The sequence below is a fragment of the Rhea americana genome, unplaced genomic scaffold (genome assembly GCF_003343005.1).
Source record: "Rhea americana isolate MKP2758 unplaced genomic scaffold, rheAme1 scaffold_6, whole genome shotgun sequence".
In the NCBI taxonomy this organism is placed as follows: Eukaryota; Metazoa; Chordata; class Aves; order Rheiformes; family Rheidae; genus Rhea; species Rhea americana.
Window position 1 is genome coordinate 524541 of NW_028186756.1, and position 27881 is coordinate 552421.

A 27881-nucleotide genomic window follows, 5' to 3' on the forward strand; every position below is an offset into this window, starting at 1 on the left:
AAAAGAGCACTACAAAAAGAGTAATTAGAGCACTAGGCTACAACTCAGGAGAGTTGGTTTCAATTCCTGAGGCTGCACAGGTTTCTGTGTGACCTGGAGAGTCACCTAGAGCCAGAGCCAAAGAGCAGGGCAGATAGCCGAAGTGGGCTTAGGTACAACAAGTAACAGCAGGTTGGAAAGCCTTCCCAGGAGCTACAGAAGAGAGCTTGCCTACATTCATCAAGCTGCTGCTCTTTGAATTTATCATGCTGGCAGAAACAGTAACTACTACTTGAGGCTGTGTAAGTAATGTTACACATGCAACAAATAGCTGAGAGTTAGCAGCACCTGAAAACACCAGCCCCATCAGTAGCAGAGCCAGGATCTGAAACTGCAAGATGACACGCGTTAGTTAACCTAGTTCAAAAGGAAAGGTTACTCCAGCCTGTCATGAGACTCCACCGTAACATAACCCCGTGGTAGGTAATCTGTGTATCGTAATGGGTGACGCGGTGCAGAAGGCCGAGATCTATGTAAATGTGTCCAGCAAATGAGAAAGATCTCCCAAACCCAGGCACAGGGACCTGTTAACCCTGTGTTAACAGGAGAAAAGGATGCACATTAGACATTGTGTGCTTTGCCAACACGTTTTCCTCTGTTAAATAAACAGGCATCTCATGGCCAAGTGTGCTGTGGAGGGGCTCGCCCCGCTCTGCTTAGCGACCATCCCGGTGGGCTACGCCGCACGTTCCTACAGCGTCATCCCACGGGCTGCGCGTGACGGAGCAAATGCGTGACGAAGCCCCTGCTAGCCCCCTCCGATGCCAAGTGAGGCTTTGACTGAAGCTGCTTGCAGAGGGGCGACATTCCTAGAGGTCTCCGCTGCTCAGGTGGAGAAGGGAAAACACTTCAGCCTGAGAGCTTTTCTCATGACCCCGAGACAGAGATGACTTTATCCAAATCCCACTGAGCAGCAGGAGTGCTCCCGGCAATCTGTTAAATATTTAATATTGACACAACACTCAGGATACAAACGACAATTCAGAGAGAAGGAAACTGCTGCCTTCTCTAAGCCCCTCTGGGAGCTTTCTCTTCACGTGTGTTTTTCAGCATGACTGACATCTGCCTGGTACATGGCGTGTTTAGGCCAATGCAAACATCCCTGCTGGGGCTTAGCACGTGCGTGGGCTGCTGGCCCCTCGCCGCCGGGCCCTGCCCTCCGCAGTCCTCGTCACTCGTGGGGACGAGCCCCCGGCCTTCCCCCGGCTCTCGCGCCCCGGGCACCTTTGCCCTTCTCAGCGCGCTCGCACAGGGCTGCGGCCGGCGCGGAGCTGAGGGGAGCGCGGCGGCCCCGCGAGGGGGTTCCTGAGGCGCCCGGAGCCTGCAGAGGGCCCCGGGAGCGCCGTGCCCGAGAGGCAGCTCGGAGCCGGCTGCCCGCGGCAGCCTGGGGAGGGAGCCGCCGCCCTGGCGCGCGCGGCCCCTCACGCGGCGGCCGTTAGGGAGCCGGCGCGACCGTTGGGCGACGCGGCGACCGTTGGGCGACGCCGCCCCCTAGCGGGCCGCGCGCGCAGCTCCGCCCGCTCGAAGCGGTCGTGGCGCCCTCCGCGCCGAGCCCGGGCCGCGCGGCTGCAGGCGACTGAGCTGCTCCGGCGCCTCTGCTGCTGGGTGCACTGGGCAAAGCCTGCCCCGAGCCGGCGTCGGGCCGCAGGAGCGGCGGTGGAGGGTTCCTCTCGCAGTCCCAGTGCTGCGAGCGCAGGGAGCTCCGTATATTGGCAGCTGCTCAGCGTAGAGCCGCTGGGCAGGTTTGGGGTGCTCTCCGTGCCCCCTCGCCCGCGGCAGCACGCATGGCGCCCGGGGTGGAGCGCGGAGCTGAAGGAAAGGCCCTCAGCTCACCCCTCTGTAGCCCTGCGCCTGCGCTTGGCGGAGGAGGCTGCACCTGCGGGGCCTGGCCCGCTCCAGGGGAYGGTGGCAGCGCACACAGCGGACTGAGGGCCTTGTGCTGGGGCTCTGCGGCTTTGCTCGGTGTCTCCTTGCGGTCCGCAGCAGGCAGAGGAGATGGCCACGAGGCTCCGCGAGTGCGAAGCCGGTTTCTGCAGAGTGCTGAGCAACTGTCGGGTTGCAGAGGCCCTGGGGAGAGCAGAGCACTCAGCTGCAGGTGGGCTCACAGGTGAGTCACAGGTTTGTGTCCGCTCAGGGCGGTCGTGGGGCCTGTCCCCCCAGCTGGGGCTGTTCTGCAGCCCTGTTCCTCTGTCTCGTTTCCCTGCTTGGCTCTCCTACCGAGAAAGGAACTGCAAACACCTGCCCCAAGTCTTGTTCCCCCAGGGAATTGGAGGGGTGAGTGTTGTTGTGGTTTTTCCTACCTCTGCTAAAATCACTGGTGTCTCTCTTTGAGAGCAGAACTGGCCCTTTATTTCTAAAGGGTTAGACTTTCTTCCCCTGATAGTGGTTAAGATATTTGGAGGTATTTTTCCAAAAGCAGTAATGAGGTGCAAAGCATGGCTGCTTCTGTGCCTCTCTTCTTTGTAGGAGCTGTCTTTGTTTTACCCAGTTCAGTGCAGCAAGTCTACTGTGGGTGACACATCTGTCTGGGACTGATTATTACTCCAATCCAAGCTATCGTTTATGCTCTGGGTGAAAGTATGAAGGAACCTCTTATCAAAGTGCTAACATGCAAGGGGTGAGTGATACGTTTTCTAAATGCGTTCTTGACCAGACTCAAACCTCAGCTGAGAACGCAAGGCTGAACTCTGAGTTTTTGTGGATCTTGATTTGTTTTTGATTTCTGCCTCTTGGGTTCCTGTCTATACAAAACTGCCTAAATTAGAAAGAGCAAAACAGACATGTAGCCCTTAAGGAGAATCTCTGTTGGAAACCACCTAATGTTTTATTAACAATTTGCCCCATGCAAATAAGTGAATAATAGATGAATGTGGCTCTGGTGGAACATAAGAAACGGGCAGTGGAGTGTGTTTGCAAGGTGACAAGCAGGATGCAGGCATCTGTGAGATGGTCATGAGTGGGGCAAAACCTCCTTGACACATTGCAGTAATAGCTCTGCTGACAGGCATGAGAATAAATACTAAAGCAAAGCAATCTGGAACTGGATCAAAGGTTGGTGACCTTACAGTGAAATCCAGAAGTCCTTTGGATCCAAGCAGAGCCTGCCATCACACCTTCTCTGAGGAGAGTGTTTCCCTAAGAGTAGTTCTGATTAAGGTTAGGTGGGAAGAGAAGAAAAATGCGTTGTTCTGTGTAGCAGGATGCTGCAAATACTGAATCAATAAGATGAGGTGACTTTGGACTGCAGCCTGTTCAAATTCTGTTTTCAGTGGCTTTAGACATGTCTCAGGCATGTTGTGATCTTGCTAGTGTTTGTCCTGTTAAAATTTCAAAGATGTGGCCACAGGGCTGAAATGGGAAATGTGCCACATTTACTGTCACATTGGAGGCTTAGGCCACAAGGATGAGAGCTCCAGCTGCTCTCAAAAGGAACAGTTTCTCTTCTGATTACTGTAGTTCATTTTTGAGTAGTCAGAACTAATGCTATTACCATCTGTATTTGGGACACCTCTTAAGCACTTTGATAATTCTGTTCAGAATTGGTCTGGTAAGCTCAGAGCCATGCTCAGTTATTCCATGTGTCCTGTGGTCAGACCTTCCACTGATGGCCTCTTTAGGGACACAGAATTGAAGGGGACTGTCTGGTTCCAAACAGTCTCTTGAAGTCATTGGCAACCATGTAGTAAACTGCCTGGCTATAGCACTGACTTTTGCCTTTCTTCACCTGTGAATCCTCCTGCATTAGGCACAGCTGGCCCACAAACCACTGATGAGGCTAAGTGCTGCAGGCTGGGCTGTGAAGCCCTGGCCAGAGAGAGGCTGCTGGACTGTAAGGAGGTAAGGAATGATTCCCATGGCTGGACTTGAGGACTGAGGGGTGTTGGAGTTGTGGGTAGATGCAGGGTTGTGCAGAATGCGGTACCTAAGGAAGGAGTGTTTTTCTGGAGGTGTGAAAAGACAGAGATTCTGAGCACAGGGGTAGAGTTGTGTGCTGGGATGGGTTGGATATGTGGGAACCACTACCCCATGAAGGAGCAAATTCCCTTGTTTAGTTGTGTTGTGATGTGTTTTAATGTAAACTATCTCTGGGCCCTTGAATACCTGTTTAGAGTGTAGGCGTGAGTCAAATGTGGGAAGCTGCAGGTCTAGGGCGGGGGAGAATGTGAGCATAAGGTGGGGCACTGCTCTGGGGGGCTGTTAATAGGTTGTGCAAGACAGTTAGTGTCTACCTCAATTCAACAAGACAAAATGTTCTGTGGTGTCTTGCGACAGCCTGGAAACTGTTACAAAGGCTGTGGGGGTTCAGAAAAAGGGCAGAGGATATCAAAGGTGTCCTAAATCAGAGGAAGGTGGTGACTGCAGAAACCACTCATCCTTTCATTAATAGGCCGTTAGCAGATGAGGACTTGCTTGACAGCCATTTGACATTTTTCTGGAGCTAAAAGGCTTAGTGGATGCTCTTACATGTAGTCAAGGCTGTTTCCATGAGCAGGGAAATGGGGGAGTTTAGGACACCTAGAAATGCAACATAGTCACTGATTAAAAAAAAAAAAAAAAAAAAAAAAAAAAACCACTAGAAGAAGGTGTGATGATGATGCTTAGGACACCCCTCCAGCAGGAAGCCTAGAAGCGGATGGGAAGAGTATCCAAGGATTTCTGGGGATGTGCTGGAGGTCCAGATTGTCCACAGTTAGTGAGGCCTTTTCCCAGACTGTGGTGACACTTGTGAGTAGAGTAGAGCTGGATCGCTTGGCTGTGTGGCTCACCTTGCTCCCTTTCTAAAGGGGAAAGAGGGGAAAGGTTTTTTAGGAGACTTCAGCAAAAGCTTTTCCCTGGTCCAGAGAAATCATGTACGATTCTTGGATTGCACTACCAGATTTGATACTTGTATGAAAAAAATTCTCATGATTTTGTTCCACTGTTGGATCAAAGGCAACTACTGTGAGAACACGTTTGTATAAGCTGTGGATATTATCAACTCACAAAACAGTGGAATTTTGTTGTAATTTAGTGTGACTTTTCATGTTATTCCTCAACCCTGCATGGTATATGTAGGAGGAAGCCCATTTTTATTATGGTTTCAAACTCTGGTCTGCATGTTCAGTCAAGTATTGAAAACATATGGCTTTATTATGTAGGGGCGTTTTTAGGCATTAAATACTTAAACTGTAGTGGCAGCTTCCAGGGGCTTTCTGTCCAAATTTCAGCATGCCTTCCAAAGGAAGTCAAGTAAGTGTTTTATAAGAAAGCAAATAGTCCTGCAGTGAACCTTGCAGAGCAGAGATTTATAGATTTATGGTAATACCTAACTCTCTGTCTTCAGAATGTTTTCTGAATGTAACTCATCCCCCAAATCCCAACTCCTTTAGGCAAGTAGAAGGTTTGTTGAATACATAGCCTGGGAGAAGGAATGGACCTGTTTGTAAATTTAGACCAGCAACGCTGAAATTAGAGGGATTACATGGAGGAGGCAAACAAGGGAAAATATTTAAAAATGCTCAGATTTTGTCTCGGTATCTGTCGAATGAAATTTTGCAATGTATTTTTAAGTGTTGTGCTTAAGTTTTAAGTGCTTGTTTAAAAATTGGCCTACATTTACAAAAACATAAGTAAAAGCTGTATAAAGGAATAAGTTAAATTAATCTGACATGAAAAGTGTYTTATTTGAGGATTATATATTCTGGATTTGTCTAAAACAAAATCGGGGTTGAGGGGAGTTTGAAGAGAAGCTTGTTTCACCAAAAACTTTGTGTTTCAATGGGAATTTATTTTTTTCTTTTTTTTTTTTCATTCTGTCCTGTCCCTGAAAAATATATTATTTTCCCAGTTCTAACCCTTGTCATTTCCCACATGAAGTGATATATCCTCCCTTTATTATGAGGGGGAGAGTAGTAAGGCAAGACAAGTTTTTTGAGTGAACTTAGGCAGGTTGGTGGAGCTGGGATCAGAGCTCAAGAGAGCTGGCCAGGAATGTCACATGTCCCCAGAGCAGCCCAGCCCAACCTCTTTACTCTTTAATGATTCAGGACCTCTGGAGTCTGCCCTGTTGCTTGGCCAGGCAGGACTTTTTCCCTATTCAGGTTGTTTGCTCCTCCACAAGTGAAATGGGAACAGCAAAATCAGGGATGTGCTAGACAGTAGAAACATGGGCCAGGAGAAGGTGCCTGGCAGTGTGCAGGAGCTACCGTGAGGCTGTTCTGGGCTTGCTGCAGTGCTCAGAGCTAAGGGCCAAAGCCACTCGTAGGGTTTTGTGGCATCTTACGAAGTGCAAAACTGCAGCYGCCCGAGTCCTGCAGAAACCCTGCCCGATTCCTCTCTGTGGCCAGGATGGGCTGTCACCAGAGGAGACGTGCTGAGGCAAAGGCATCGATGTTGGCTTTGTGCAAGTGAGGAACAGCATGCAGCCTAAGAAGGAGTATCAGTTTTTATGGTGCACATTAATCTGCCCTGTTTTCCATACAAAAAAATGCGTATAACTCTTGCCAGATGGCTTTGCCTCATCTCCTTCTTTAGAAATTAATTCACAGTTATGGTCACAGCTGCAACTAAAGAACAATTTAGAAGGAATAAACAAGGCTGTGCATTTTGGGGCGGCTCAGATGGTTTCCTGGTGTCCCTGTGACTCATCCGTGGAAGGGGTCATCCTGGAACACACCCCTCTAGTGATGTGAACATGGTACAGTCCAAAGAGTTTCAGGTTAGGAAGCGGAGGGGATGTTGTTTGCAGGAGTGATTTGAGGAGTTTGATGTGCCTCAGAGCAGGGACTGGCCTCAGCCAGGTAAGTGCCAGAGGAGTCACCTACACTTGTGTTCAGTCGATTTGCTGCTTTAACACCAGCATGAAAACTTTCTTTATTACTGGTCATCAGCACTTCAGCCGGCACAGCGAGAAAATGTTTTTGTGTACTGCAGTAATGTATATTTGTCTGAGAAAGTTGCATCTCGATTGTATGCTAAGCTCAGAGCCAGCTGCTCCTTGTGATTTATTGCAAAACCGTAGTTGCTCTCGTTTCTTCTGTGCTAACCAGCCTAACACTGCAGGGTTGTTCTGTCTACAGGCATGATTAACAGATGCACCAAATAAAGGGGCCAGGCTGATAAAGTGTGATTTTTTAATCTTGTTGCTTCTATAATTCTGTTTTTCATACTACCTTTGATCTTATAAAAATACTGTCAGTTCTCTCTGTGGATTCTTCTGTTGTAAAATTCAAGCGAGTATTTTATTTTCTTCTCTATGCACAAAAAGAGAAAAAGACTTTTGTACTGTGTCTAAAACAGTAGGTAAGAGGATACATAGACTAATAAAGTGGCCTGATAGGGAGTTACCCATTAATTTGTGATTGTAATCCTCTCTTAAACTGACTTTTATGAAGAGGCAGAAGGGAGAGAGATTGGAGAGATTTCTTTGAATTCAAGAATTTAAATTGTACCTCTCTGTAGTTAATGCAAACCTACCTGGATTTAGTGCTATTGTGGAAGTTACTTAAAGTCTTTTTTGAAGTATGCAGACACCTCTGTGCTTTGGAAGATCCTGTCTGTCTGCAGATCTTTAAAAGTGTGGCCCCTAGCTACTTTGTGTCTTTGTTTGATTATCAGGGAAAAAAGATAAAATGATCTAGTTAAATGATTCAGATGGACTGAGGCAGCCCCAAATAGGTCTCCTTTGACGAGGGGAATAAATGGCAGCAAAAATTACCAAGTGGCCATTTCTGTCCTGAAGCAGAAACAGCCAAGCTGCGTACTTGTTTCTGAGTCCCCTGGGAAGGGTAGCACATACAGTGCTGATGCGCAGATGGTTAGAAAAGCATTGTAGTTGTGCATGTTAACTTCAGACGAACGTGTGCAAGTTAGTTGTAGTGCTACGTGTTTGTTCTCCTGCTGGCACCTTGTGCTAAGGGTCAGAGACTCACCAAAGCCCACGTGTGCAGTGTTTTGGACTTGCAAGTGTTGGGTAGGATCTAATAAGGGACTTGAGTTGCTCTCCAAGCTACTGGTTGAGTGCCTGAGTGTCTAGGTGTCCCGTATTTCTGCGGCTCGTATATATATGTGCCCTGGGTTTCCTGTTGGGGCTAACAAATTGCCACCTTGGCTAAGCCCCCTTAGGGTCTTGGTGCAAAAGGCATTCCAGGAATTTGCCTGTTATCTACTGTCCAGCTTAAGGGTCTCACAAAATGCAGTGGCAAAAAACACTTTTCTAATTTGGTTGAAGGCAGTATGTGCTGCTTTTTGACTGTAGCCTTGGCCTAAGAGCGCTCGCCTCAGAAGTGAGAGACTGAGATGCAGTCCTCTCCTGTGCCTGAACCGTGTCAGGCTGCCAGGCTCCTCTTAGGAGACTGTTCTCGACACCCAGCTGCTTGCAGCGCCCTCTGTGTAGGGTGTGCACAGCAGAGGGAGAGTTGTCTGGGAGCGGAGTTGAGCCCCCCGTCTCCCTGCAGCCTAGTCCTTAGAGGATTCAGCTGGAAGAAAGGAGCTCTGGGTCCTTGTCTCTGCTCCGCAGGCAGTTGGTGTGTTTGAACCATTGAAGGTTTTGTGCAGAAGCCTGTCACTTGAGACAAGAATTCTGCACTGTTCTTGATTCCACTTTTTAAATCTGTGCCATTGCCTGAGGGAAGACAGAGGAAATGGTTAAAAGATATTTTGCAGACAGCTACATAGTGATAAACTTTCACAGAAAGGGCAAGGAGGAGAGAGAGAGAGGAGTAAAGCCAAAGCTTAGCCTCTGTGTGTGTGTTCGGCCAGGATTTTGAGTGGTTTTGACCGTAAAAACCAGCATCATACTGCACAGTAATCTGATGTGCACATGTGTGTTGATTTGTCTCAGTTTGCAAGCTGAAGGAGTTTTCTTCTTCTTTTTTTTTTTTCTTGACCACTGGTCCCACAGATTGAGCCTCTTTCTGCTCATGGCAGATGGAGTCCTTTCTTCCCTCTTAGGCATAACCACCTAAGAGCAGCTTTTTTTAGYTGCTGTTGTGCCACCTGTGCAGCCCTAGCACCATCAGCGCGTGCCCTCGAAYACTGGAGCAGCTGTGTTTGTAGCTGCCGCGGGATGGATGGGCTGAGGCTGGCAATTAGCCGGCGCTTCACGCCCCCGAAGGCTTGCAGCCTGTTCACAGGGCCTGCCTGCGACTCCAGCACTGCCTTTCTGCAGGTGCCCTAGCTTTTACTTTTTTCCTCAACAGGAACTGACTAGGGGAGAAGAGGAAAGAGAGCAGGATGGTGCTTCACCACTAAATGTGCAATTTCTCTCTAGCTTTCTGTGCATCTGGGATATTATTACTATGCTGCTGGTCAGTACTTGCAACTAATTACTGCTGCCACACACCAACGTTTAGCGACTTAGAGTTCTTGTTGCCTCACCCCTACCATGCACACATGCTAGCAATGAGGCAGGCAGCTCTGTGCAGAGCTCGTGTTTAGCAGGGTCAGTGTGTGGACAGTAAACTATGAAAATAAATGGCAGGACTCCTGGTAGAGCTATTGTTCGGTTCTTGGGCTTGTTCTGAAGGCAGGCTTGGTTCCTGAACCTTCACTTACTTTTCTGAGTTGTCTTGCTGGACACAGACTTTACAGTACAAACTACATTCTGGCTTCCTCTTAAGATGCTACATAAGGTGTCTCTGTCCTGGTAAGAACTGAAAGAGAAGCCTGGTTAAACACCATACTGTTGCAGTAGCAGAGCAGGAACGTGTGCTGTGGGGTTTTTTTTGGTTGTTTGGGTTTTTTTGTTGTTGTTGTTGCAACAGAGCTTTGGTTTGTAGCCAGATGATTCTGCCAGTCCTTGATACCATCTATGAATGTGAAGAAGTGGTGGCCAGTCCTGTTACTGCTGTCTAATTAGTCTCCCCTATATTTCTGCTCAGAAATAATAGGATATGAATGGAGAGTCTCACTGAAAAATACATGTGAATTTCCCTCTCTCAATTAGACCGCTAAGTATGGCAGTACTGCACAGCAAAACAACATTGGAAGCTTTTTGTTTCCTTGAGGAGACAAATTCTTGTGTCTCTCTCACTTAGCAAATTCTTGCACTGAGTTAAACAGCAAAACCTTCATATGCCCATTAAAGTACTGGCTTTCAGAGGTCATAAAATAGACAAATTAACCTTGTTTTGATGAAAAATCTAAAAGCTGGATGAGAGATGAAGGGATAATGCTGCACAATCATGCTATCCCCAGAGCCTAAACCATATAATAAAAACTTGGTATTTCTTCCAAGCAGGGAGAGCTTTGCCGTCCAAAACAGTTGAGAAGTCTTGGTTCCACAGGCATTAATACTGGATCTGGGTGCTATTAAATTATCCTGCCCAACAAATTTGATCCAGATTGAACACGTTCTTGCGAATGTAATTGCATGTCCACACAACACAGATCTAGTGCTGACTTTATGCTTTTATGTTGACTTATGCAGAAGAACAGACAGATCAGCATAAAGATTCCTAGTACAGTTAGTGTGTTAAACTTTTTGAAGAATCTGAAGAAGTAAATGTATCCATTTGCAATGCTTTGTGTTATAGGAAGTGATGCTTCTGATATATCAGCAGGAGCCAAAACAGCCAAGATCACCAAACTGCCGTGTATCAAATGGAAGTTTTCCAACTACTTTGAATTCTGCTGCACCCATAATACAAATTTGCAAAGTCACTGCTTAAAGATCTGCATTCGTAGTGCACAGAATGACAAAGCAGTAAGCTTTTCCAGATGGAGTCCTGGAAGTGACTTCAATTTGGAGTTTTACAGGGAAGTAGTTCAAAGGGATTTTAATTTAAAGCTTTTGGCCACAGGGTTACTTTTTTGGAAGTGCTCACAGTTTCATTGCTCGGAAGCAGTGCAGTGGAGCTCAGTGGGAGAAATGTTTGCAAAAATATCAAACAGCTATGTTTGAAAACAGTTAAATAGTTGAGTCTCTGTTTTTCTGTTGTAGTCCAAACAACGGCTCTGAAGTTGCGTAGTAAATCAGTATTAGAAGGACAGAGTTTAGCATTGGGAGTTTTTGCACGTTGTCAAGGCAGGCATACAACTGCAGTTACACAAGAGAAACTCGAGAACCAGATTGTTACCTGTTTTGGTGCTGTTATTGTTTGAATGAAACAAATGCAAGCTTGGTACTAACTAATGGATAGTCTTAAAATCAGGATGTTACTTCAGAGCATGGCATGCTCTGTGTGCGTCTATTCTGGCGTCTCCCTGATCATCATGGCTGGGGATTCTGGGAAGCAGGAACGTAGTCTYAAGGTTGGAGTGTGCCTCAGCATGGACACTTTCATCCAGAGATCCTCTTGCTGGAAGAAGCAGCTTCTTCTTCATAGCTGTGTTCAACGATGGAGATAAATACAAGCTTGAAATGTACTTTGCCCTTTTGGTCTTGGTGCTGTGTATAGAAATTCCTTTGAGTCCTGCAACTGGGACAGAAAACCTGGATACATGATAAAATGAGTGTGTTACAACATACCAAGGTTCATCTAGAACGCAAGGGTTACTGCAGTCACTTTGCAATGTCTTGGAATGTCTTTGGAACGGGAAATGCTGGTTTTCGCTAAGACAAACCAGCTCGCTGCCGTCCCTGCGCCCTTCCTGCAGTCTGTGGGAGGGATGCCTTTGCCTATGGGCTAGCACTGGCTGGCAGCAGGAGAGCAGTGCTGAGGGGTGCAATAAGCTTAACAGTTGCACTTCTCTCTCCAATTTTGTTGTGCATGAAGCTTAGTAACGCAGAGTAACACAAATGGGCTGAGAAGTGGTGGCTTTCTCTTAGTTTTAGTGTGCTTTTTCCATGAATTTAATAGCAGCTAGGATGTAATTTTTGCTCACACGCCTGTCTGGACAGTTAGTCACCCGGGTTTGTTGTGGATCTTCTGCACTGCAGCTGAGGGAAGAGAAAGCTTAAGAAAGGGAAATGTGAGTATAATAGAAACACTGTAAAGAGGCTGTCTAGTTGCAGCTCTCCAGAGCAGGAATGATACTTGAGAAGAATTGGATTTCAAGTGAATGTCCCTTTAATTTACAACTGCTAATAGTGCCAGGAGCTGGCATTTGCAACTATGTTAGATGGGACTTAACTGTATTTGTGCTCGTTCGGACAGGGGGAAGCCTCTCTAAGTGTTAACTGTGAGTAAGAATGCAAAAATGCGTGTGGTGTCAGGCTGAGGAGGGGACTGTGAGAGTAGAGCCCCACCAAAAAGGGGACCTGTGCTGACTTGTCTTTGCGGCCTGTTCTGCTGAAATTCATTTTCCAGTCAAAATAGAAAACTCCCTGGAAAGAAAGGATTAGAGAAAGAGTTTAAAGCTTGGTGGTTTGAAAGTTGGACCTCCTCTATGCCTGCTGACATCAAGGGGCCCTATCATGGCTYGGTAAAACTTTGGGGTCAGCTGTGGAGCTTTTGTGCTGCCCAGAGGAGCAAAGTGCTAAGAGCTCAGCTCAGAGTCTGAAAAATTCAAAGGAGCAAAACCATTTTTGGTTTTGCTAAGGGAGGGAAAACCATAACCAAAACCAGAGAAATGACTGAGGTGTAGGGCTGTTTGATCCCCTGCCGCAGGAGTTGTCCCTTTCTCTCTAAACAGCTATAGAGCAGTAGAGGGACTCTAAAGTGCAATACAGTATTTTTAGGACGGTACTACTTAGGCTGTGTGCAGCTTGCTCCATATCACATGACAGTGTTGGGAGCCCTCGGAAGAGAGGCTGCCAAGCCTTGCTGCATGTTTTTGCGAGTGCAGCTGCACGTTATGAGTGTGAGCAGAACAAAGGTAAATCTGTGGCAGAGAAGAGCGGAGGAAGCTGTGCTACTGTGCGTGAGCTGGGAGGAGGGAACATGGTTCTGTGTTTTGGAAGCTTGTTCATTCAACTGAGGGTCAAAAACCGAGATCTCTTTCAAAAATGAACCTTGGAGCCAGGTGCCTGCTCTCAGTCTCAGCCAGGTGAGGCTGTTTGCTGGTAAATGAACACCTCAGGAGAGAAGGGATACAGCTGTGGTTTCCCTGTCTCTGTGTTCCGGTTGCTAAGCTATTATATGGAAATTGGACTGACCTCCTTCACTATGTACTTTGAAACATAACAAAAGTCTCTTTTCTTGTTGAAAAAGGATGTTTTTGAGTTCCTGCCAAGGTGGGTTCCTACCAGGGCAGCAGACAGTGTTGGGATTTTGGCTTAGCTGTGATGCTCTGTGTTTAATGGATAGATCGAAAGCAGCTACCAGCCAGGCTGGGTGGCAGTGGAAGCCAATGCCCCCTTTTAAGAGACTCATTTGCTGTTTGCTGAGGATGGTGTAGAGAGCCTGGAGAGGGGTGCGTAGCATAGCTCCCCCTTTGCTAGCCGTCCCCTTGGTGGGTGCTGCCCCGTGGAGCCGAGGATGAGGCAGACAGCAGCTTTGTTTCCATGTGCTGTGTTTGATGTCTGGGTTCTGTGCGTTGCTGCAAGGCTCGCTGTTGTGGCCTGGCCAGCGGGGAGTTAATACTGGAAGGTCTCCCATTGCAATCCTGCAGATGGGAAGGGGGAAAAGGGTGGGGGAATGAGGTCATTAAAGACCTATCTGTATGAATTAGGCAATGACAGCTGAAAATCTTATCACCCTGTGGCAATTTTAAAAACAAGCATATCTTGCAAATAGGTTTAGTTTAGAATCTTTGTTAGCTTTTTCTTTTTAGTTTTAATAAGCAAAAATGCCAGTTATCATGAGATAATCTATCTTTCACCCAAATTAGACATGGACTTTTTTTTAATATATTCCTCAGCTATCTTTGTATATTCAACAGGTTGTGCACTTGAATTTGAAGAACTAGGGGGTGAGGGAAGCGAAACTATTTATTTTGCCTTGTCTTGGGAGGCTATCTGTTAAATGACATGCCTGGTGTGAGTTTTTCAGGATAATTAACAAGAAAAAAGCCTTTTGGAAAAAGGAAACCATTAGAAATGGCACACTGAAAGCATGGGAATTTTTCCACCGATTCCAGAAATATCAGAACTTGACTCAAAGTCATTACAGTTTTGAGGTGTGCAAAATTTATTGGTGGAGTTCTGCCCTGAGAAGGAAGAAGAATTTACTAGACCAGCATTTGAAGTTCTGGCTCGCTGCAGTGTGAAGAATGAGATGATTCTTTGTAGTATCACTTTGCAGTAAAAGATTCTACTGGTGAAAACGGTGCTTCTTACAGCGAGGTAACCAGCTGGTTACATCACTTTAAATGTAACAAAGGGCTTTTGGAATGGGTGCAAGAACTGCAAAAATGTAGAAGGACACTCCTGAGTACTCGCTCCATTCCTGTGAGTGAAGGCACTAGAGCAACATTTCTCATTCTTGAAGGACCATCTAACTTCTTGTGTGTATGTGTGTGTTGGGGGAGAGTGGAGAGAGAGAGAGAGAAAAAGGGAGGATGTTAAAACCATTCCTATGCTGTTTTGGCCACGGTAGCTTTCCCTCACAAGAACAAGCATTGTGATAAATTCCACATTTCCAGGTGTTCCTTATCACTCTTCTGTATTCCCCCATTCTACCTGCTTGTCTGCATAAATAGGCTCCTGCCTAGCCTGGCTCAGCTTTCTGCACAGCTGTGGAATCTCATCTTTTTTGTGCTGCTAGCAGCTGCTGGAGCACAGGCCGAGACCCCTGCACCAGGGAACAGCAAGTAGGCTGCAGGACAACATGATACCATGCTCCGTTGCACGGAGCAAGATAGCCTGCCTTTATTTTTTTTATTTAGCCTGCTCTTATTTTAGTCTTTTTAACTTATTTTAGTCTTCATTATTGTAGATAACTCAAGAAAGGGGAGATACCTCCCTAACCAGTGGAGGGAAGGGAGAGAAGAGGAACTGATGTACAGGAGTGTCTCAAACAGTAAGTCAGATACTCCTTCCATTCCCTCTCTTCAAATAGTGTTTTAGAAAGTTGAGAGCATCCCTCACATTCTGCAGACTTCAGGCTGTCCTGAATGATTTCTGTAGCTAACTTCTGCTTTGTAGCATGTTCTTCAGCAATTTATTTGAGCCCTGCAGCTCTGACCATAAACTTACCAGACTGGACAATCATGATTCTTGGAATCAAGAACTGGAAGCAGTTTTTTTAAGCTCTCATCAATATTTGCAAACATTTGCTGCTTCTGCAAATGCAGCTCCCTGGAACGCAACATAAAGATCAAAGGCAACATACCAGCTGAAGTATTGTCATGTAAATTAAGATGAATAGTTGTGGAAATCTGTTTTCTGTTTTTCCTCCCATTTTCCACTCTTCAGACTTAAAGAGTTGAAGTAGATGAGAGCTTAGCAGCCAGGAGAAGAATGTGCTACAGCTCCATGAGGACAGAAAGATGGTCCTGTCTTTCACAGAAAACACAAACTGAGAGCAAAGCCTCACTGTTATTTAGGTTACCTTTCCAATCCAATAGACTAGGCAAAATCTTGTCCTTGTGTCTGATCTAGACTACCTAATATTTTTTTCTGGTTAGAATTCTCTCCAGCCAAAATACCATCCTAGTGTCATCCTAATATATATGCTCTTCTTGTTTTTTAAGATTTTCTAGTCTATCCCTTAGCATAATTAAAAATAGGGTTATAAATTAGATTGAGATCAATAATTAATTTTGTTTTGAACAACCAGTTGTATACTCTRTTGTCAAAGGGTGGTGAATGGTATTATCTGTGTTCTTCAGAGATTCATAATTTAAACAAACCAATGTTCATCTTGCCTAGACAGAGAGATATGTCTTCATCAGTGCAGCTCTTCAGAGATCAGAAGTACCAGGAGCTTAAAAGGCAATGTATCGATCAGAGACGGCTCTTTGAAGATCCTGAATTTCCAGCCTCGGATGAGTCTCTTTTCTATGTGAGGGCCCCACCGGGGAAAGTTGAATGGAAGCGCCCAAAGGTAACTGACACTCCCCTTGTGATGAGGTGCTGTTTGTATTGTTCCATTCCCACTGTCTCCTCAGTGCTAAAACACCATTAGTGAGTCTATTCTTCCCTTTTTCAATTCATTTCTTGCCAGTGTTTGATTCAGACAGCAGCCCTTCTGTGTCACATTGCTGTTCAAAATGAAAGTTGTACTTTACTATGCAAAGATTAAAAAGAAAGGAAGTGTTCTGCATGGCATACTCATGCTTTTTACTGTTGACAGCTCACTAATAACAAGCAACGAGGTGAGGTGACTCCAGTCTTAGCACCATTTAAATCAGCACTCTGTATTTAATTGGAAATACTTATCTGTAACAGATCAGTCAATGCAGAAATATAATATGGGACTAAATTCTTCATTTGCTGGGTCAGTCTGCAGGTACCATCCTGTCTAGGTTGCTATGTTGACAGAAGTTCAGTAATGTGGTAAGATTTCTTAACTGAGGTTTCTGTTCGATGTTCATCACTTCTGAGAGCCTTGCTGTGAGTTGCAACAGAAGATCAGAGCTTTAACTATCATATCTAATGTATTTTTCCCCAAATATGTCTAATGTCAAGTTTAGCTCCTTTTTAAGGCAGCTATAACCTGTGCAAAAAATACTATAGGAAATTAGATCTTATCAACTGAACAGATACAATCTTCCTGCCTGAAATGCTAGAGATGATTCAAATAATCTTGAGGGACAATCTGTTCATTATTACAGCTCTCTGCATGTTCTCAGAGTAACTTGTGCTCCATTAAAATATATAGAGAGAACACAAACCTTGTAGTAGCAAGAAGTTTCTCCAATCTCAGATAGCTGTCTAGATAGTTTGAACATTTAAACACATGGTTGGGAATTTTTCTTAGAAGGAGAGAGTGGGAAAGAAAAGAGGCACAGTCTCCCCAGTGAGGGAGCTGTATGATCCAGCAATTAGTCAGCACCATCAATGGAGTGATCTTAGTAACATCCCCAAAGTTTTTTTTGTTTTATGAAGTGCCACCAACAGAATGAGTTGAGAACCCTCATTATCAGCACACATCCATTTCTGACCTGGAACAAATGGCTTTGTTTACCTCTGTGGAGAGCTAACCTGTGATTCCAGAATCTCTGTGCTCTACACAGTGCAAAGAATAAGAGAAAATCATGTGTGTGCAGTTGGTTTTGGCTCTCTAATTTGCTTTGTGTATCAGCTATACTGGAACCACAAAGCTCAGCTACATACAATCTTTAGTGGGTTTGGATGGCTTCTGAAGTATAAAGCAGGAGGCCCACCCMGGGGCTCCCAGGCTGCTCCAAGGAAGACTCAACTATGCAGATGTGCATTGGGTTCAGGATGGAACAGATCAAGCTGATCCAGAGAAGAGAAGGTGCTGTCCCCAAGAGGTGTGTATGAAATCCTTCATTCTGTACTGAACTGAATTTACATTGAAGCCTTCTTTCTCTGCTGTGTTTCAGAGAGGTTCTGGTAACACCCTAACAGTAAGAGTTATCTGGAGTGACTGCAGGGTTTTCCTTTGTTGATTGACATCAGCTGTGATTTCTGCACAGCTATGCTGAAGTTACAATGCATTTTGCCACTGATTTCTATAAAACTGGATTTCACTACCAACAGTTTCATATTCAAAGTGAACAGCTATTGTCTGCACACAGCCAATAATGCTCATGTCCATTTGCCATCTTTATTAGCATCAGGCACCAAATATCTCATCATTCTTATCTGATTGGGACTAATGTACTACACATTTCAAACTGTTAATGTTGCTTGTATTTGGAATCTGTTAATTGGTTTACTCTGAGGTTTTATGCATCACATATCTTGTATTTCTAAAATGGTTCACAGCCGTGAACAAGTAATTTAGAGGAACATAAAACCATTCTCAGCTCTGACCATGTAGCTTTCCATCAGAGAGTAGTGTAATCTGTTCTCATATGCTGACAAGTGTAGTGAAGAGGAGGAAGAAAGTTTCTTAGCCAGATGTGCACAGTGTTTTTATCTTTAAGCATGAAGAATTTGGCCTCAACTTTTTCATATCCACTGTTGGGATTAGACTTAATCTTCTGGAAGCACAAGCTTCTGGGTAGCTTTTCCTAGAAAACTCAGTGCCAACAACAACACGATCTACTTCACGCATGGCCGGAACTATCCCTTGTCCTCTGTGATAAGGGGAGGCAGATGAGGATGACCACAGCTGCTCTGTACTTGCCAAGATGTTGTTAGATTATTTTCATGGTGTTAATTTCTCATGGCAACTTGAATACTAATATTTTCATTTTGAATACTAATATTTTAATTAACAGAGCAAAAGTTGCTTTTCTGCTTCTGGTTTTAATTTTCCAAGTAAGAGGTAAGACTTGAAGAACAGGGAAGGGAGAGTGAAAATAAACCTCAGTATGAATTTGGAATAAATGCAGGCATTCCAGAGTCTTTGGGTTTATTTTATTTCTTCAGTGCTTTCCTGTTTACTGGAGTCTTTCTTCCCCTCCCAGAAGGCAAGGTACCATGAAACCATTCACAATGAGGTCAGGGAAAGGCTTTGTACCTCCTGAGAGATACGAAGCAAGAGCTAGACTCAAGGCAAGGATGCCATTTCAAGCCATTCTTTTGTGCTACCCTGAAGCTGTGCTTTCCTTGTTCTCCTTTGTTGCTCCAGATAGTTTTTGCCCTCAGGGCCCACCTAGGGCTGCTCCTGCACTTTTACAGAGAATAGCTAGAGCCACTCCAGAACGGCAGGGCTGGGGCAGAGAGGGAGTAGATGACTGAGGAGGTGGTGGAAGACTGCCTATGGTCTCATGGTGGGCCTGGAAGAACATCTTGAGGGAGGGGGGCTTATCTTTATGCAGCGGAGCAGAGGTGAGGATCTGCCTTGCCRTCAGCTGTTCATGAAGTATGTCCTCTCTGCTAGATGGAACAATATTGTACTTAAAGTTGCTGAATGCCTAACTGTCCTTTTGGACAGAAGACTTTTCCAGAGTGTTTCTTTTCTGGAGAGAAAAATGGGCTTGCAATATGAGAGAAAGATAGGGGCCAGAACTGTCAGCTGCTGAGACAGATGCCGAGTAGATCACTCGGCCAATTCACCTCACTGACTCCTCATCCAGAACCTGCTGCTCTTGCTCCCTGCCTCCTCCCTCCATGGATGCGTGTGCAACACCTTGAGTGTGATTGAGCTAAATGATGATCGTTAGTCCTGTCCTGCTTCTATCTAGTTATGCAGTGGTGCCTGCATAGCCTGCTCTAATGCTCAAACTTGTGTGCTAGTATGAGTAGTTTTTGGCTTTGAAAAGTGAACCTATCTGAGCAGCTGAGGAATGCTGCCCAGTGCACACAGAGCCGCGAGCTGCTTCTGTAGTTGCTGTCACTGATGCTGGTGTCCAAACAAGTATACTGGGATCTGGGAATCTGAAGTTGAGGAGAGGTGAAAGCTGGTATTCTAGTTTCAGCTTGCAAATGTGCTCACAGTTTGTTCAGCTCCTAAATGGGTAGGTGTTGGCCAGACAGAACAAAAATTTAAGAAGCTATGTCTGTATATTCAAAAGGTTATATTCTGCCCTGGTGAAGAAAGGAGTGTGTGAGAGGAAAGGAGGAAGAGGGTAGAGAGTTTCTTCCCTCTATTTTCCTCCTTGCTTCTGCACCTGCAATGCAAATGTTTTGTTTGCTCATTCCAGTCAGACTTGCAGCAATAGGTCATTAATAATATGACATTAATTACTTGTTATGTACTTTTAAAAACTCTCTGGGAAAGGGAACAAAGATAGGGTGCTGTAACTTCTCTGATACCACACACCACAGTATTAAGATACACGAAAGGCTCTGTAATTACAGTGCGGTCTCTCTTGGATGACATGACTTTCCAAGGAGAAAGGCAGCTTGGAACTTCCAAACAGAAGGATCACCCAGCAAGTAAGAAGGATGCTCACAGCTCGTGTGCAGTACTGGCTCTTGGTTTCTTTGGGTGCAGTGTGCTATGATATGCAGTTGGCAGTCCAGGCCAGCAGGTTCTGATTGTACACAGGAGCTTTTCTGCGTGTTTACTGATAATGCTGTATTTTAGTGATGGGAAGTAAATGAACTCAAAAGGTCTGATTACCTGGGACATCTGCTAGAGCTGGCTGAAATGTGAAACTGGCACGTTGTAGAAAATAGTACTCAAATTGCATATTTTATTATAAATAGGGGAAAGAATTATAAATGGCACATTCTGGCTTGAATGTGCCAAATTATTTGCCTAAAAATTATTTCAGACCTTATTTTGCTTTGTTTCCGTATCATGTTTCTTAATGACACTCTCCACCACGTCAGGGGTGTGTTACGAAATGTAAAAATAGTACAAGAAGGCCAAACTCTTCTCCCCCCCTCCCCCCCACTTCTGGAAAAAAGTCTGGAGGTATTGGATTCAATTTCACAGAAAAAAAATCAGCTTTGTCAGAGTGACGTTTTCTGACAGAATTGCTGACAAACAGCTTGGGCGCCAGGCTCCCAGCCGTGCTTTCCCAGGCAGTCGGTGTCTCGCCCGCGGCAGTGTTAGGGAAGGGAGGGCTGTCCCTGCCAGCAGGGAGCGCTGCGCTTTCGTTGCCCAGCCCAGGGGAGTTTATGGGCACTTCAGGCAGGACTTACCTTGCCCAAAATTTAGATGCTGGTAATGAATGTCTGATGTAAGCCAGCCACCACCAAATTCCATCATAGCCAGTGAATAGGAATCAGGATTTAGGGTGGAACTCAGCTAACTTTGAGACCTCGGCTTCAGGCTGAGATGGATCGTACCCCACAAGTGCCTTGTCTCTGCTGGCCGGGAGTTCGGAGGGTGAACTCTGGTTTTGACGGCAGCAACGCGAATGTGCATGAGCCTCTCAGAAGTGCAGCATCTTCCAGAGCTCATCACTGTGCAGGAAGTCTTGCTGCAACATGCCTTTGGGAGGTACATTTTTTTTCCCTCCTTTGCCCCCTGCACCATGTAGCCAGAGAGGTGTTCATACTGCTGCTGTGCTGTTCTGGGCTGCTGCTGAGGGTCAATGGAGTCGACGTATTCCCACTTTCCTGTTGAGGCACTGGCACATGCTCCCTTTGGATCCCATGAGAACTGAGGCATGTCCTTTCCTCTTCTGCATGTCGCCTGCTGCCAGGTGGGGATGGTCTCTCTGTTGTGTGGACTGCCGCACAGACACTGCTCAGGGCTGTCCCCGAGAAAAAAGGGTTTGTGTCTGGGCAAGGCTGCGTGAGGAGGGCTTTCTGGAAAATGGCTCTGGAAGGAGGTTTGTCACAGCTGTTTTCAGGAAGTGCTTTTTAGAACCTAATGCAGAGTAGAGGGGCTCTCCTTTTTAGAACTGACTCCAAACCTTTTAAATCAAAAGCAATAATGTAAGACACAGACAAAAACACCTGAAACGTTTTGTGGAAAAACATTCTGGTTTGTTAGAAAAAGAGGAAGAAAGGCTGTCCTATTTCCCCTACCACAGCCATACATGTTGGTGGACATCTTTTTCCACCCACTGGGATTAGCATCTCAGTCCATCCTGCTCCTTCTCTGGGATTCCCTGGAATTTGCATCCCCTCTGCCAGGCTGGCATGGGGCTGGGGACACGGGGGCTGCTATGCTCTGCAAGGAGATAGGAAAAGCGTCTCTTTCCCTGCCATCTTTGCTGGTCCTGAGATGTCCTCAGCTGCCTGTCCTGGTTAACCCCTTACTGAGGGCAAACGCTGTCTCTGGTGGTCCTGGTCAGCACTGGTTTTTAGCAGCAAGCAGCCCTAGTGAAAACACCATAGAATTGCAATTACTTTGGGGAAAAGATGTTTTGTTTTTCTTATTTTTAAACTAATGCTTTGGAGTTGTTTCAATTTTGTCACTTGACGCTGTCCTAGAAGAAGGTATTAAAGAAGGATGTCTTTGTCAGTGTGTGTGTGTTTTTTAATAGCAGTGAATTCCCTCAACCAGGGCAGGTATCCATGTGGGGAAAGAGTAGATGAGCTTGCTTCAAAAATCAGTGGCATGTTCTTCAGCTATTCATAATGGAAAATAATAGTCTGATCTGAGAGAGTGAGATATATAGCATATAAGCTTTATTATACAAAGCTTATATGCTTTCCTCGATTCCCTGCTTGACCTTTTGTTTTATAAACCCTGTTTTTTCTTTTGTCTGCAACTTTATGAAAGGGGTATGATTGTACTCTGGTTTTCTGGAAAGACAGAGTTGRTTCTTTTTGATGAGACAACACAAAGGCATTTTCTGAGAATACTGCTGAGCTGCTTCCCAAGAAACCCCTTGTGTCCCAGACCACGTGTAGGATTACTGCAATATTTGATTAAATAACTGCACTGGTGTTTGAGTAAATCTGTATTAACTCACTTGTGTTGAAAGTGAGATGTCTGACTGCAGGTGAGAAATTGCATGCTCATGGTCCAGTGTCTCATGCTTCTAAAAACACTGCGTGCCATGGTCGCCATTCTCTACTCTTCTTACCAATTTCCCAATGCTTTCAGGGATTGTTATCACCATATGAGTGAGAAGGACTAGGAAATAAGGCACGATGTGTTCAGGAACATTACAACAATGGGAAGAAGTTGACCAGTTATCTCCCATGTCTGTGCACTGGGGAGCGTGGGATGAGCAGGTTGGTGGCTTATCCAGGGCAGCGTAAGCAGATAAGGTACTGGAGAATTTGGCAGGTCTGGTTTCYGCACCTGCACTCATTTCTTCAAGGCAGCACCGGCCTTTGTTTACTTCGGACCAGTGGGAAAGGGGTCAGCTGTCTAAGGAACTAAAACATGTTTGTATTCACAAGTTCTGATTTGAGCTTTGGAAACCCTCCTCCCCCCCCCCGCTTTGTACCTGCCTTTAGAAGACTTCTGTACTCCTTTAGAAGAGGCAGGAGGCTTAGGGTGTGCCTGCCTGGGCGTTTAGCCCAGGTTAGTTTTACTTGTTTTACCTTAATGTCTTTTGTCTCATATTTGTTCTCAGTAAGAGATTTGGGGTCACAGGAAGCAGTCTTCCAGGAGCCTTAATAGTATCCCAGTTCTCAGTGATAGCCTCATCAATTTTATGGAATARCTGTTGTGAAAGATTTGAATGGTATTGCCTGGCACTAGCTGTCAGGTGTAAACACACGCAAGTCAAATGCCCCTCAGAGATAATGGGTTGGCTTCATCATTTGATCCTTTTGTCTTCCATAAGCTGTATCACTGCAGCCTAAATCTGTTTTCCCATTTGACTGTCAACAAGACTGGAGGCATCTGCTTGTATTTGGGACTGCATCTCAGAATTCAGTAATGCATGCAGGAAAGGCACTGGAGAGGGATGTGTCCTGGCGCACTGCGTCTGCGTTTGGGAAATTGTCCCACAGCGCACTGCAAGAACGATTTCAGGAAGGAGAGYTGAGTGACAGCTCACTGCATCCTTGGATATCTGCCAGGATAGTGCCTGAGGATAATCAACTAGGATCAGACCTGGCAGGAGGAGTGGAGATTACAGGGAAATGGGATAAGGTAGTGTGACAAAATTAGGGGAACTCTACAGTTCAGTATAGTTACATTACTGCCCTCTATGTGACAAACTAATTTTATTGTAACAACTTACATGAACAGTGACACGTCACTGGTTTGTTGCCCTCCCCCCAGCCCCTCTTTGGGGCTGTAGTTCTTTTATTTAGTGATCAGCATTACAGATCTGAACATGCTTCCTTCTCCTTTTGGCATCTTCTTTCTGGTTTGTTCTGGTTAAGAATATTGAGAAATGCTGGGGCTCTCACTTGATCAGGATAGAAGTCCCTCCCCTGCTCTGCAAAACCCACTGTAYATCCTCAACCAGCAAAAGTCCTTCCCCCCCCCCCTTTTTTTTTCCTCTCTCACCCTCTCTGTCCTACATTCAAAATTGTCTCCATTTCTCCATCATCAGTGGTTACTGAGTCTTGGTGAAGTGCAGGTGAACACAAGTTGTGAAGCCCTGTATGCTATGACATTTGCATTTACACTTGAAATACACACACACGTGAAATGCTTGTATCTGAGAGATGAAGAAACGTATTTCAAAGGGTGGTTATCAGCCAGTGGCTATCATCCTCCACTGAGCTTTAAAAGAGCTTGGGAATTTTTTTGTGTGCTTCATAGCCTTGAATACGTGGAAGAATGTATGTGTGAATGTATGAAAGGAAACAAATACAAAGGTGACTTTGGGTCACAGAGTGTTATGTGAGCTAGGCATTGATGTCTTGCAGCTTGTTTCTTTTGTTGTGCTTCTCGGGGACATGTTTGTAGGTAAAAGGGACAGTGGAAGACTTGGCCTTGCGCTGACATGAAAGTTTAACTGGCATCTTTTTCTTGCTCCTTCTCTTGTACCCCTATAATATAACACCATGGCTGCTGTCCTCCACAGACAGAGTGAGTGAGTCTGAGGTACCCACTGTAACCTTCTGTATGTGACTTTTGGACCCTGCACTCCATTACTGGTGCTCTTTGGGGCTTGCAGGGGATGATAGGATTTCTTAGATTATGATCTTTATCATTTTAACACACACTTTTGTGTGCTATAGTTAGCTGTGATTACACATCAGTGCAGTAACAGGGAGGCTATTTGCCATTGTTACCAACAGTTTAACTTGCCATTAAAAGCAGATCTGGCTTACGACCTTGAGCTCCATATAGGAACTTCTTGTTCCTGCTGACTGGTAAGCTTAGTCAGGTGTGTTTCTTCCCTAAACATACATGTGTGCATATGTAGAGGGGAGGCTYGTTGTGCACCTTAATCTTTACAGTAGAACATAAGCCTTAGAGCCGGAAGGCTCTCCTAGAAAGGAGTTGTAAAAGGTCATATGCAAAATAGGCTCTAATCTAAGTGGTCTAAACCTTTCATTGCTAAAGAAATATGAAATAAATTAAGAGCTAACCTTGAGGAAGAAATCTGCAGCACCTGGAAGGTAATCAGAGAGGCTGATTGGAAAGTCCATGTACAAATGCCAGTTGTTCAGGTTGAAATTGCGGAGGCAGGGAGAAGGCAGTATAGTCATCTGGATACAATGCAACTATTTGTAAGGGTGGAGGAGGTGGAGAGGGGACAACAACAAGTAGACAGGAAACCATCAGAAAAAATTATTTTAAATGATGGTAAATGATCTTTCCCTTTCTTGTTAGCTATGTATACAATGAACTGTGTACTCCATAACCTCCTGCAAGTGAAGTCTACCACTGCTGAATGTTTGATTTGATAAAGTGGTACAGTGTCCATGGTGCCTGATTATGCTGAGCTTGATTGCAGCCATCTGTCATTGTAATGCAGGTGTCAATCTGCTGAAGAAGAGTAGCTGCTTGTCAAGGGCTATGTACAAATACCAGTTGTGTTGTTTAGGCTGAAATTGCGGAGGCAGGGAGATAAATGCAAGAACAGGGATGGCTGATGGGTGTGGAAGACCTCTAGCTCCACTGAGTCTGCTGCTGCAGACCCCTGCATTTGAAGCAAGGACAGGCAGCTCCTGGTGAGGAAGGCGTTAAGTCTATCCCAGCTGTGGGAGCTTGCAGGTTGGCACAGCTCCCAAAGATGCATGTGACAACACAAAAGCATGCTCTTCACACGCGTTGCCCTAGCAACTGCACATTCAAATGGTAGAGATTGGCAGCCACATCCTGCAGATGACTCTGCAGTTGCAATTAAGTCAATTTGTCTTCAGGTTGTTGGATTTAATTCTGAGCTGGAGGAGGGGAGAGGGTCAAGGGTAAGGCGATAGGGATGGGTGAACATTAGTGATACTAACAATGAACTGCTACCCATCTGAGATCCTAGTGTAAGCAGGACTCATATCATGCGGTATGTTTCTTCAAGGTTAAAACAGTACTGACAGTTGGGTTCTGAGCCTTGTTTTCTTGTTGGAGAGACTAAAAAAATTGCCTCAAGAGCTCTGGACTTTATTAGACACTTTAATGGAGCTGAAAGCAGGACTCAGTGGAGTTAGAGGTCTTTCATTCCCATTAGCCATCCCTGTTCTTGCATCCTAGTGAGTCAGCAGACTGGAGCAGAAGGGTTTACAAGGGTCCCAAGGAGCTGGGCTCCTAAGAGGAGGTATCCAAAAATGGAGGGGAAGGTCATTCAAATCCAGGTCAAAACAAGTCTTAGCCTAAGTCTGCAGCTGTAACTCCGGATCAGCTGGATTCAGAATCTGTTGTCTTCATTTAGATGATTTTCACCAGCAGTGGGAAACGTGATGTTACAGTGCTCAAGTGAAGTGTGTTATCCTGGTGCAGGAATTGCCACTTGGGTTTTATGCTGGAATACTGAGACACAGATGACAGTTTGGCACATGAGAACAGTATATATGAATTGATTAAAATAAAATTAATTATAAAATAGTAGCATTGTGATGTGGCTTCAGTATATTTAGATTAATATTTCCTATGTTTTAAAGGCAAATCTAATCAATGGCAACAACGTTTAACTAATGATTCTTTCTTTGCTTAAAATGGCTCTTGCAGCTGTTTTTATTCAATATCAGTTATGAGGTCTTGATCTTGACATTAGCTGCACTTCAGAAAATGTTTTTCAAACCAACTTAATGTTTGTGATAAGTCTAGGCAGTAAAACCTTCTCTCCAGGGGACTTGGCTGATGTGAATGATTAGGAACATAAGGGCTGGTAAAAATATAAGAGAGAGAGTCTCAGGAAGTACTGTGCTGTATGGTTTGTGTGCGTGTTTTTTTTTTTTTTTCCTTCTTTCTTTTTTCTCCTATTCCTGAAAAAAGCAAAAATACTAAGCTGTCTTCCTGAAGAAGGCAGATTTGAAGAGGATATTCAGATCTATATGTTCTGGAAATGTTAAGGGTGCGGGAAGATCAAACTCCTAGTACTTAGTTTAAATATTAATAACTTCATCTAGTGATTTATATCTGAAGATATTTGTATACTAAAGTGCAAGTACTTTATGCTCACATGGATGGACTTGGTGAAACAGTTTGAAGGGTATGTAAGTGTGCTTCTGCATATGCTCTCTCGCTTATCCTAAACACATCATATATAGTTTGGTTAGCTGAGAAATAAATACATGTAATCGTAATAGTGTTTTCTTTCTGCCCTGGTATGAAATGAAAAGGGACCTGTTGATATTTTCTGGTGGTAGGCTAGGGGGTATGTGAGGAAAAGCAGCTCTCTGTTCCACCGTAGCCTAGTGATTTAAAATGTCACATGGGATCCTAGGGACCAGGTCTTCACGTCAGTGTTTCTAATGTATTCGTGGGAATTGTCTTAGTGCCCAGAATATAGAATGGAAATACTGGAATTTATCATAAAGGGTAACGTGGACCAGAGAAACCTTACTGGTGAAAATAATGGCAAAAATCCATACTGCTCGGAGAGCATCTTCCCCCTCCCACTGCCAAATTTTATCATATTGTCTCAGCTAGTTCTAACTTTCAGAAGCAACAGGTTCTTTATGGATTGATATGAGTTGATGCCTTTGAGAAGTAGTCTTTCCAAGTGGTCAGACATTGGCAGCTTCAAGCTTATTGTCATGGTTAGCAAGGGTAAAGGAGATTCATAAAAACAATTTGATTTTTTTTTTTTTATGTTAAGGTATTTTTAAAAGAACCTGTTTGAATAAAAAACTTTAAGGCTTGTATAATTGTAGAAACATATAGACAATGATTTGAGTGTAACTGAAGAAAAAAAGTGAGTTATTACTTTACAAAGTGCTTTCCTGTCCTCTTTTATTGACAACGATGACAATGGCAGTAACCTAAATGCATGTACTATATACTGATGTATGTAGAGCAGGCAAGTAACTGGAATCCAGGGCAACTTGAGTTCTTATTCTTGCAACCGGGTATCATAAAGAAGATGATAGAAGAAGAGCATTGTTGTTATTACTACTGCCCTAATATGATCCTGTAATCTTTTAAAAATTAGTAATAATCCTGGCCATTCCAACTAACTGGTCTTTTCAAGCAAAACTTTTGTTGAAAGAAGAGTCTTTTTTTTTTTTTTTTTTTTTTTTCCCTTCCATTATTATTTTT

The 27881-nt window shown here is 44.7% G+C and overlaps 1 protein-coding gene across 5 annotated transcripts in view; it reads left to right on the forward strand.

Moving 5' to 3' along the window:
- Positions 1–1970: 1970 nt before the first annotated feature.
- CAPN6 (calpain 6) overlaps positions 1971–27881 on the forward strand; it is a 70322-nt gene continuing 44411 nt past the window's right edge. Inside the window, exons 1-3 of one of the 5 annotated variants that reach the window (XM_085319792.1) lie at positions 1971–2146; positions 14778–14861; positions 15713–15887. In XM_085319792.1, the coding sequence (XP_085175918.1) occupies positions 15723–15887 (165 nt within the window). In that variant the 5' untranslated portion in view covers positions 1971–2146; positions 14778–14861; positions 15713–15722. Of the gene's footprint in view, positions 2147–6663; positions 6819–14777; positions 14862–15712; positions 15888–27881 lie in introns of those variants that run through there. The other 4 variants (XM_085319795.1, XM_085319793.1, XM_085319791.1 and 1 more) reach the window with 4 other exon arrangements.